At 46.8% G+C, this 11,555-nt stretch overlaps 1 protein-coding gene across 2 annotated transcripts; it reads right to left on the reverse strand.

The window, feature by feature from the left end:
- Nucleotides 1-2,537: 2,537 nt before the first annotated feature.
- Nucleotides 2,538-9,470, reverse strand: LOC715996 (PRAME family member 25). 2 transcript variants are annotated; one of them, XM_028848559.2, is made up of 4 exons: nt 9,427-9,470; nt 6,090-6,398; nt 4,836-5,414; nt 2,538-3,099 (listed from the first exon to the last, which is right to left on the reverse strand). In XM_028848559.2, the coding sequence occupies exons 2-4, from the start codon at nt 6,374-6,376 to the stop codon at nt 2,538-2,540; spliced, it is 1,428 nt and encodes a 475-aa protein (XP_028704392.2). In that variant the 5' UTR covers nt 6,377-6,398; nt 9,427-9,470. The 2 variants fall into 2 exon arrangements, with proteins under 2 accessions (XP_028704392.2, XP_001106614.3); XM_001106614.4 differs by lacking the exon at nt 9,427-9,470 and having other exon boundaries at nt 4,836-5,436; nt 6,100-6,376.
- Between the last annotated feature and the right edge of the window lie 2,085 nt (nt 9,471-11,555).

The following is an 11,555-nucleotide window of genomic DNA, read 5'->3' on the forward strand; positions in this document are numbered from 1 at the left end:
CATGAGCTCACCGCAACTTCCACCTCGCAGGTTCAAGGGATTCTCCTGCCTCAGTCTCCCGAGTAGCTGGAATTACAGACATGTGCCACCATGCCTGGATAATTTTTTGTATTTTAAGGAGAGAAGGGGTGTCTTCATGTTGGTCAGGCTGGTCTCGAACTCCCGACCTCAGGGGATCGCCTGCCTCGGCCTCCCAAAGTGCTGGGATTACAGGCATGAGCTGCCACACCTGGCTCATAATAATAAAATTTTTAAAATACCATAAACTATGATCCTTGCAACACTAAATTACACCATATGATCTGATCTACCAGCAGATGGCACCCGAGACTGATGGACTGGAAATTTTGATCTTATAATCATTAGGAATGAATCGAGTCCTGAACTGCCCACCATGCCCCCTGCTGGCTCCTGGGGCTTTGCTGTTTGGAAGAGTCATGATGAAATTTGTGGTGACTTGAAGAAACTTAGCCCCATTGCATGCCTTGGGTTCCTGTTGCCTCCCTGTTGTCAGGAATAGGAGGCGAGATTGAAACGTGGAAAATGCTGGGACTTCTGCTGAGAAGAGCTAAAAGATCAAGATGTATTGATCTTACTGTATGCCAGGCCCCATGCCAAACCCTAAACATGAACCATCTTATTGGATTCTACCAGGGTCCCATAAGCTGTTGGACAACACCATCCTCATTTTACAGGGAACCTGAGGCTCTTGGCTAAGATCCCTGACAGCAACACCAGCCCCTGAATCCTCAGCAGGATCCTTCACTTGAGTGGCGTTATGCAGACTTCCTCAGCATAGGGAAGGTCACTCATCACCCACAGGCACTTGATCGTTCTCCACCCTTCGATGATGTGAGATTCCAAAACACGCTGCACTAGTCTCTTCCTGATTGCGGAGGGCGAGGCAGGGTGGGGGAGCGTTATGAGAAAATCTGTCCTCGATCTGACCTAGCTCCCCAAAAAGATGTACCTTTTTAAATGTCAGATGGAAATATTTAAAAAGTGTTACATGCCTGTATAGTTTTAGTATTTTATTTAAAGGGAGTGTGGCTGTCTTTACTGGCTACAACCAGTTTAATTCAAGAAGGGCTGCTAGTCATCAAGGGAACAAGCAAGGGTTGGTGCCGCCCAGAGGCTCCAGCTAATACACGATATGGACATCCCCTTCCAGGGCAGCGGGAATAGAGTGGCTCCTTGTGTGTCCACCCACTAAGGCTTCTGGAACCACGTGGAGACTCACAAGGAGTGGCCAGGGTCTCAGCATCTGGCGAGCAGTGAAAGACTCTGAGAAAAGGGTGCTTTCCATGTGGATTGGCTCACTGTTCTTGCCCACTAATGTTCCAGACCCTGAGTGTCCACCTAGTGTGTATTAACCCACTGAACAGCCACAAAAACTAACAAGGAGGTAACAGATGTCTGAAGAGAAGTGAAGAACTGGAGAAGGCTGAGTGTGGTGGCTCAAAGTTATAATCCCTGCACTTTGGGAGGCCAAGGCAGGAGAATCACTTGAGCTCAGGAGTTCCAGATCATCCTGGGCAACAAAGCGAGAACTTGTCTCAACTAAAAAAAGTATCCAGGCCTGGTGGTTTACATGCTTGTAGTCCTAGCTACTCAGGAGGCTGAGGTGGGAGGATCGCTTGAACCCAGGAGATTGAGGCTGCAGTGAGCTATGACTGTGCCACCTCACTCTAGCCTGGGTGACAGAGCGACACCTTTAAAAAACAAACAATAAAAGAGCCGGACGCAGTGGCTCACACCTGGAATCCCAGCACTTTGGGAGGTCGAGTTGGGTGGATCACCTGAGGTCAGGAGTTTGAGACCAGCCTGACCAACATAGTGATGAAACCCTGTCTGTACTAAAAATAAAAAAATGAGCTGGGCATGGTGGCACAGGCCTGTAATCCCAGCTACTTGGGAGGCTGAGGCTGGAGAATCTCTTAAACTGTGGAGATGGAGGTTGCAGTGAGCCGAGATGTTGCTATTGCGCTCCACATTACAGCCTGGGCAACAAGAGTGAAACTCTGTCTCAGAAATAAGAAAGGGAGGAAATTGATTAAAATAACCAAATTTCATGTAAATGCCTTGATTTTCTTGGGTTGCATCTTATTGATTGGACAACTAGTCCCCCCCTCACTTTTTTTTTGCATCAATAACTGAAGATTCCTGAGGCTTAAACTGGAAAGCAGGTTACTTGATAATAGAGGGCACCAGACAGCTTCCATTTAGTTTCCCTCTATTTCTGACTGTTTCTCTATAACCATCCATGGAAGGGGAACTCCCTCATGTATTCTCAAACCTGAATTCCACTCTAGACATTCCCATTCCCATTTTTGACTCTATAGGACACAGGTCCCCAAAGTCCCATTGAATCCATGTCAACATTTCCCCCAAGTCCGGCCCCTGCTTGATCACCTTTCCTTTCCCACTTCAGAGCTGGTGTCTGAAACGGTGGTTTCTGTGCTCACATTAGGATGTATGTAAGACCTAGGTTTTAGTTTCCAAGTGTCCAGAAGAAAGCCACCCAAATAGGCAGGTGTTCAACAGCAGCGTTGATCTATGTTCAGGCCATAAAATGTCCTGTTGCCACAGTCAGGGCAGTAGTCAGTACAGAACAAGATCCTCTTGGGGTGCCGTAAGTCCCTCACTCTCCCCATCAGCTCAGCCCCAAGTTGGGCAAATCTGCTCCGGCAGAGAGTACCATCAGCATCATAACTGTCCCGCGGGGCAGGATACAGCTCCAGGCATAAGTTGTTGAGTCTGATTGTGTGGCACAGCAGGTTCTCCAGGGTGGCCATGGAGATGGGATTTCCACAGAAGCTGAAGGTGGTGAGCTCAAAGCAGCGGCTCAGGGCAGGCAGGATGGTGCTGACTTGGGAGTCTACGATGCCACAGTCATCTAAGTCCAGGTACTCAAGGGTGCCTGCAACTTTTTCTAGCAGAACTTGGAGAGGCACAAGACTGACATTGGCCAGTCTGACGCCCCTCAGGTCCAGGGTCTTTAGTTGACTGACACTCGGGCACTGGGACAGATGCCTCAAGTCTGATTCCAAAAGCACACAGTTAGTTATTGCGAGGATCTTTAACGGGGTCTTCAGACAGCTGGGGAGACAGAACAAGAAGTTAGTTCTGGGGAATTGTAGGGGTGAGTTGAGGGTAGTGGGGAATGTCAAGGTGAAGGGAAAAGACTATTTTGCCCAAGCCCAGGGTCATTCTGATTGTCTGGTCAACACTTAGGACGCTGCGTGATGAAGAGCTTTGCCACTGAGGTCACTTCCATTTTAGGCCCAGCACAGTAACTCACACCTATAATCTCAGAACTTTGGGAGGCTGAGACTGGTGGATTACTTGAGGTCAGGAGTTTGAGACCAGCCTGGCGATCATGCCAAAACACTGTCTCTACTAAATATGCAAAAATTAGCTATGTGTGGTGGTGGGCACCTGCAATTCCAGCTACTTGGGAGGCTGAGGCAGGAGAATTGCTTGAACCCAGGAGATGGAGGTTACAGTGAGCAGACATCTGCCACTACACTCCAGCCTGGGTGACAGAGCGAGACTCTGTATCAAAAAAATAAAAATAGAAAGATCCATTTGAGGCTGAGTCTTTTCACCATCATTTATGGAATCGATCAAGTTCACAGAATCCCTAAAGCTCCCTTTCCTCATCTGTCAGGCAGAAAACCACATCTCTGGGCCACATGAGCCCAGTGGAGACACAGGCAGAAGGGACAAACCCAGACAGGATCCTGCAACATCAGCTGGGGTGGGCAGGCTGCACGCGTCCCTGACACGCCTGTATCATCAGCAAGCCATCTATCACTTTCACCCCTCTTTGTGCCTGCTCCCTGACCCTCTGTTTCAGAATCAAGCATTTCCTAGGTAATTAATTTACCTGGATCTCAAAACAACCCATTACAACAGGGAATTAGAGATGGGATCATTCGTGTTCACCAAGCTGTGGGGCACAAAGCTTATATTCTGAAATGTGCAGGTTTGCTGAGCATCCCCCTCTTCGGTGCCCACTTCGCTTCCCCACTTCCCATCATCTTCCTAAAAATTATCTTGTTGCCTGGGCGCGGTGGCTCACGCCTATAATCCCAGTACTTTGGGAGGCTGAGGCGGGTGGATCACCTGAGGTCAAGAGTTTGAGAATAGTCTGGCCAACATGGTGAAATCCTGTCTCTACTTAAAATATAAAAATTAGCCAGGTGCGGTGGCCCACGTTTGTAATCCCAGGTACTTGGGAGGCTGAGGCAGGAGAATCGCTTGAACCCGGGAGGTGGAGATTGCAGCGAGCTGAGAGGTCACAGCTGCACTCTAGCCTGGACAATTAAAGTGAAACTCCTTCTCAAAGAAAAAAAATTATCTTGTTTGTTTTTATTTTTTATTTATTCATTCCTGACAGGGGTCTTGCTATGTTACCCAGACTGGTCTTAAACTCCTAGGCTCAAGTTATCCTCTTGCCTCAGGCTCCCAAAGTGCTAGGATTACAGGCATGCGCCACCATTCCTGGCCTGTTTTTCATCATCTTAACTTAGACACATCCTTGGGAAGAATTCAGAAAGGCACCCTCACTTGATCCGAACCCTCCAGTAGCTGGCTTCCCAGCATGGCAGCCTCTCTATAGCATCTACCCCAGCTGATACCTCTGCCTTTATTGGGATGGTTGCATGATACACATTTCAGGACAGAGCCACCAACGGGACAATACGTGGACATTCTAGTGTCCCCTGCACTGTTACATCCTCATGGGCTGGCTCACAGTAGATGCCCACTAGCGTTTACTGTAACAAAGGCTCTGCTGTGGTCTGCAGAGAAAGCTCACCCCCCTCGCTCACCTGAGCAGCTGGTCCAGGTGGCCTTCGAGGAAAGAAACAGAGTTCATATAAAGCTCTTGGAGGTAGTGCAGCTTGAGGAACTGAGAGGAGAACTGGGTAACAAACTCCTTCTGCTTTGTGGAAACGTAGTGAGAGACGTCCACGTGGGAGAGATCGAGCCTCTGAAGATTCCTCATCTGGCCCAGGTATGGGGTAAACTGTGTCAGGATGGGCAGTATCCAACTGCAATTCACTTCCACCTCCTGGATACAGTCCAGGTTCACCATTTTCAGGATGTTTCTGATATTGTGGAGGGGCATTCCCAAAATTCTCAGCTTCTTACAGCACAGGTGTAGTAAATCTTTCCTCTGCTTGACCCACAGAAGGAGGCAGGTGAGGTATTCATCCAGAGTCCTGGTCTGGAGCCAAAGGTCTATGAACACAGTCAAGGGCTGCTGTTCTCTCATGCTTGGACAGTCCTGCACTGGTTTTCTGTTCCTCATGGCATTGGGGAAGCACCCACAGGCCATGGATTCAGACCAAACCATCCAGAAGTTCTCACTGACATCCTGTAAATCCAGCACTTGAAGCTTCCACCTCCTGTGGGAAAATAGAGGCGAGACTGAGAATGTAAGGACTCACTTCTGAACTTATACTCCACATCCTGGATAGCAGCTGCTCCCCTCACTGTTTCTTCTCCCTCTCTCTGACTATTCTCCACCCTGCTTTCCCCTTGGATCCTGCCCAGTTCCCCCCTTTTTTTTAGACAAAGTTTCCCTCTGTCACCCAGGCTGGAGTGCAGTGGTGTGATCTCAGCTGACTGCAACCTCCACCTCCCAGGCTCCAATGATTCTCCTGCCTCAACCTCACAAATGTCTGGGATTACAGGCTCCTGTCACCATGCCCAGCTAATTTTTGTATTTTTAGTAGAGTCAGTGTTTCACCATGTTGGGACAGGTTGGTCTCAAACTCCTGACCCTACTTGACTGCCTGCCTTGGCCTCCCAAAGTGCTGGGATTACATTGTGAGCCACCGTGCCTGGCCCAGTTCTCATTTTTCGTGGTGCCTTTCAGTGCCACTAGAGGAGAGGTTCCTGTTACCTCCATGGACGCTGGGTGGTGAGCAGTCCTTTCCTTGAGGAGCTGCGGAATGGCCAAGGCCTCTGAGCTTTCTCACCAGCACCATCACCTCTTGGGCCTCCCCACTTCTCATGACCCATCTGGTCTTTCCCTGGACACCTGGGCCCTCCCCACCAGCCCACCTGGGCCACCTCACCTGAGACGACCCCCCTGGGTAAGCAGTGCATCAAGTCCATAAAGCACAGCTTGGAAGGTTTCCAGACAACCCATCTTTATCAGAGGCCTCAGAGGGAGGTGGTGGAAGGGCCAGGCCTGCACCATCAGCTTCAGAGCCTCACAGTGTCTCCTGCTAAAGGCCTCCATGAACAGGGGGGGAAAAAGTTCCGTGGGCAGCTCCTCCAGGGTGGACATGGTCAAGGCCTGGTCCCTCAGCAGGCTCCGCCCCGCCAGCTCCAGGAGTCTGGGTGGAGTCCGGACGCTCATCTTCACCAATCTGCAAGGAAAAGTTCCACAGGACAAGTCCAGAGAAAAGGCATCACTCTCAGGCCAAGCCCCTGCAATCTCATCTTCTCCCAGGGCCAAAGTCACCGCTCTGGCGAGGGTGAAAGAGTCCTCAGTTTACTCCAATTCTACTCTGTACTCATGGCCACAAAGCCAGCATTCTGCCTCTGCTGCATCAGCATGAGCGTCTCCCAAGCAGTGAGGAGGTAGGACCCGCACTAGCCCTTCCCCTCTATCCGGTGCTCCAGCCAGTGACTAGTGAGCATGGAGGAGCCTGAAAACTAACCCCTCCCACCTTTGGGGGAAATTTCTAATTACTCTAGATTCTAAAACATTGGGAATGGGAGTGTCACAAGCCTACATGACTACATTCCCAGTTCCTATAAATAAGCTGGTTAGGAACATTCATGGGGCACCCCTAGAACGGGTTCTGTTTGTTTTCTTTTCATTATTTAAGTTTTCTTTCTCTTTCTCTCTTTCTTCTTTCCTTTTTTCCCTCCCTCCCTTCTTTGTTTTTTCCCTCTCTTCTTTCTTCCCTCCCTCCCTCCCTCCCTTCTTTCTTTCTTTCTTTCTTTCTTTCTTTCTTTCTTTCTTTCTTTCTTTCTTTCTTTCTTTCTTTCTTTCTTTCTTTCTCTCTCTTTTTTTTCCTCCCTCCCTCCCTTCTTTCTTTCTTTCTTTCTTTCTTTCTTTCTTTCTTTCTCTCTCTCTTTTTCTTTCCTCCCTCCCTCCCTCCTTCCTTCCTTCTCTCCATTCCTCCCTCCCTTCTTTCTTTCTCTCTCTTTCTCTCTCTCTCTCTGTCTCTTTCTCTCTCTGTCTTTCTTTCTGACAGCATCTTGCTCTGTCACGCAGCCTGGAGTGCAGTGATGCGATCTCCACTCAGTGCAGCTTTGACCTCCCAGGCTCAAAGGATTCTTCCACCTCAGCCTCCCAAGTAGCTGGGACCACAGGCATGCATCTTTTATTTTTTTGACTTTTTGTAAAGAGAGTGGGTTTCACTATGTTGTCCAGTCTCGTCCTGAACTCCTAGACTGAAACAATCCACCCACCTTGGCCTCCCAAAGTGCTGGGTCTACAGGCATGAGCCTACACCCTGGCCTCGTTATTGAAAATTTCAGTGAGAAGCTTTGCAAGCTATGTGACAGTGTTATGCATCATTCACAAGACAGATGTTTCTAATATACACCTTTTACACATATTAAAAATGAAACACTTTGGCTGTGCGTGGTGACTCAGACCTGTAATCCCAGCACTTTCAGAGGCCAAGTAAGGTGGATCAACTGAGGTCAGGAGTTCGAGACCAGCTGACCAACATGGTAAAACCCTACCTCTACTAAAATTACAAGTATTAGCCTGGTGCAGTGGTGTGCACCTGTAGTCCAAGCTACTGCTATTAGGGAGGCTGAGGCAGGAGGATCACTTGAACCCGGGAGGCAGACGTTGCAGTGAGTTGACATTATACCACTGCACTCTAGCCTGGGAAATAGGCTAGATTCACCAAAAAAAAAAAAAAAAAAAAAAAAAAAAAAAGAGAGAGAGAGCACGCGCGCGAGAGAATACATTTGATTAGACTTCTTAAGCCCCACCCAGTTAATCCTCGTTGGATTTTTGGCTTTCTTCTAGGTTAATGGATTGAATTAGATATTCATCCACCGAAGTGAAAGATTTAGGGATAAGGTGAAAGTCCAGGACTAATTCACTGATTCACTCCACAAACTTGGAGCTTCACTAATAGGTGTCCTTCATAGTCTTGAGTGTGAGATAGGGAAGGGTTGAATCTCTTCCTGACATTAGACAGAAAGAAAAAAACTTGAAAACATCTTTGTTGAGGGACCTTGGCCACATCAAATTTATCAAAATATTTCAGAGTTAAAACAGTTTTACAAAGACAGACATGACAGTCCCTAAGAAAACACAGTAGAAATCTTCATGTATCCAATGATCACCTGGGTGGTATAATTTAATATTTGTTGGAGTAGGGGGAGCTGATGCCCAGGCTGGAGTGCCGTTGCACAATCTTGGCTCACTGTAACCTCCAGCTTCCAGGTTCAAGCGATTCTCATGCTTCAGCCTTCCACGTAGCTGGTATTACAAGTATGCAGCCCCACACCCATGTCTCCATTCAGGTGGAAGAGTTACAATGAGGATGTGATTTGTTTAAAATTAAGGTCAAAGATCCTCTTTGGTTAAGTTTTTTTTTTTTTTTTTTTTGACAGGATCTTACTCTGTTGCCCAGGCTGGAGTACAGCAGTGGTGTGAGCATGGCACACTGCACCCTCAATCTTCTGGGCTCAAGCGATTCTCCCACCTCAGTCACCCAAATAACTGGGAATACAGATGCATGCCACCATGCCTGGCTAATTTAAATTTTTTTTTTTTTTTTTTGTAGAGGCCGACCTCCATTGACTCACGGCTGTAATTCCACCAGTTTGGGCGGCCAAGGCAGGTGGATCACTTGAGGTCAGGAATTCAAGACCAAACTGGCCAGCACGGTAAAACCCCACCTCTACTAAAAATACAAAAATTAGCCGGGCATGGTGACAAATGGATGTAATATCAGCTACTCAGGAGACTGAGGCATGAGAATTGCTTGAGCCTGGGAGGCGGAGGTTGCAGTGAATCGAGATCATGCCACTGCACTCCAGCCTTGGCAACAGAGTGAGACTCCATCCCCCTCTCAAAAGAGGAATATTTGGTAGAGATGCATTTTTGCCATGTTTCCCAGGTTGGTCTCAAACCCCTGGGCTCAAATGATCCTCCCACTTTGGCCTCCCAAAGTGTTGGGGTTACAGGCATGAGTCACTGCTCCCATCAAGAATTATGAAATGACATAAACCAAAGCACAATCCGATTTTTTGAAATAAAGACAAAACTGCATTTAGAGGGAAAAGTTCAAACCTTCAAATTGTTCATATGAGAAAAAAAACAAACAAAACAGGATATAACTCTATGCCGTCTTAGGCTGCACTGTCACCATCCCAGACGGGCTGACTGTAGGTCAGATGGGAGTGTCCTTACAGAAATTAGGGACTTACCAGATGCGGACTGAGTTTGCAGGGTGCTCAGACCTCAGGAAGAACCAAGCAGTAACTCCAGGCTTGAAGACTTTGGGTCTCTCCTGTGGGTCTTCAGAAGCTTTTATTGGCCTTTCTAATCACAACTCCTACCCACGCCTCTCCGCTTATCCACTGCTAGCTTCCAATCAATAAGTGATATCTGATTGGATTTCTGAAGCTCCACCCAGTTAATCCTGATTCTGTTTTTGGCTCTCTTCAGATTAATGGATTGTGTCAGATATCCATTCATATCAGATATCCATACTAAATTCATGAATCATGAAACTGACAGTGTTAGGGATAAGGTGGAAGTCAAGAATTTATTCATTCAAGGCTGGGCGAGGTAGCTCATGCCTGTAATCCCAGCACTTTGGGAGGAAAAGTTGCGTGGATCACCTGAGGTCAGGTGTTCAAGATCAACCATGCCAACATGGTGAAACCCCATCTCTTCAAAAATACAAAAATTAGCCGGGAATGATGGTGGGTGCCTGTAATCCAGCTACTCAGGAGGCTGAGGCAGGAGAATTGCTTGAACCTAAGAGGCAATGGTTGCAGGGAGCCAAGATTGTATCATTGTGCTCCAGTCTAGGTGACAGAGGGAGACTGTTGAAAAAAAAATTCATTCATTCATGAACTCCACAAACTCTGATGGAATTTTACTAATATGTGTCCTGCATAGTCGTGAGTTGGAGGCAGGGAAGGGTTTGATCTGTTCTGGGCATTAGACAGAAAAAATAAAATCTGAAAGTAGTGTTGTCAGGAGTCTTTGGCCACATCAAAATTATAAAAATGACTTATAGTTAAAATAGCTTTATAAAAGCAGAGGAGTCGTCCCTACAAAATCAGAAAAAAAAAAAACCACCATATATCGAATGGTCTTGTGGGTTTTATATCACCTAAGGTAGCAGTTTATTTACTTGTGCTGGTGGAAGAGACGTGCCACTCAGGGTGTGAGTGGTCTCAGGGCTCAGGTTAAGGCTTCTCTGGAAGAAATTGAAACCACACCTATCAACTTTATAAATTTAATCAAAGAAGAAGGGAGGGGGAGAAACCAAAATAAACCAAGCTTGCAGCGCATTCAGCATTCATCATGAGGTCAGCTTGCTCTCTGACCTGCTTCCTCATGGTTGCTGGCAGCCTGCTGTCCCAAAATCATGTAGACCTTAGATTACAATTCCCCTTAACCGCCCTCCAGACAACAATTTAAACATTGTAAAACATTAACTTTTTCATTTGACATATTCTTTCGGGTTCTGCACATCAGTGAAACTACTGATGCCAGCTGATCTGAAGGGCCCTGCAAGGCACCAACTCACCAAAGACTGCAGTTTTGACATCCTGATGACTTCATACCTCTTACTGCCACCAAAATATACCAACTTTCCAGCCCCTTGCTATCCATGATCCCCTGAAAACCCTGAGTACTCCTTGGGGAGATGAATTTGAGGATCTCCTCCCAGCTTCTCATTCAGCCACCCTGTGATCGTTAAACTCTCTGCTGCAAACCCTGCTGTCTCAGAATGTTGGTAAGTTACTGTGCAGAAGGCATAGGAACCTGATAGTCCTGTAATAAAATCATGTCAAAATTTCAAAGAGAAGTTAGGGTGGAGGCTGGGCAGGGTTGAGCTGGGTGTTTTAATGGGATCCTGGGAGAGAACGAAGACTTGGTAAACATGTTGGGAGTTATTGAGGTAGTGGAGGAGGAATTTATCCAACATTGAACTGATACCCCTTTGGTTTTGATCCTTATGACCACGGATGAGTCTTTCAAAACAATTTATGTAATCCTCCTTATTTTTCCTTTCAAAACCTTTGTCTTCCTTTACCTCCTTGGATAATGTCACATTTATTCCCATTGCTTTTCTCATTTCATAATAAAAATATTTTTATTTATTTATTTATTTATTTATTTGTTTATTTATTTATTTATTTTTACAGAGTCTCTTTCTCTGTTAAGCAGACCATATATTTTGTCACCACACAAGATGAGTAACTTGGTTTCTTTAGAGAAAGGGTCAAAAGGATCCCATTCCGCACCAGCTGGGAGTGATATAAAGGTTATGGTTATTCTTTGTCATATCTGCACCTGCATATTGCCAGTGAAAACC

This window comes from Macaca mulatta, chromosome 1 (assembly GCF_049350105.2).
Source record: "Macaca mulatta isolate MMU2019108-1 chromosome 1, T2T-MMU8v2.0, whole genome shotgun sequence".
Taxonomy (NCBI): Eukaryota; Metazoa; Chordata; class Mammalia; order Primates; family Cercopithecidae; genus Macaca; species Macaca mulatta.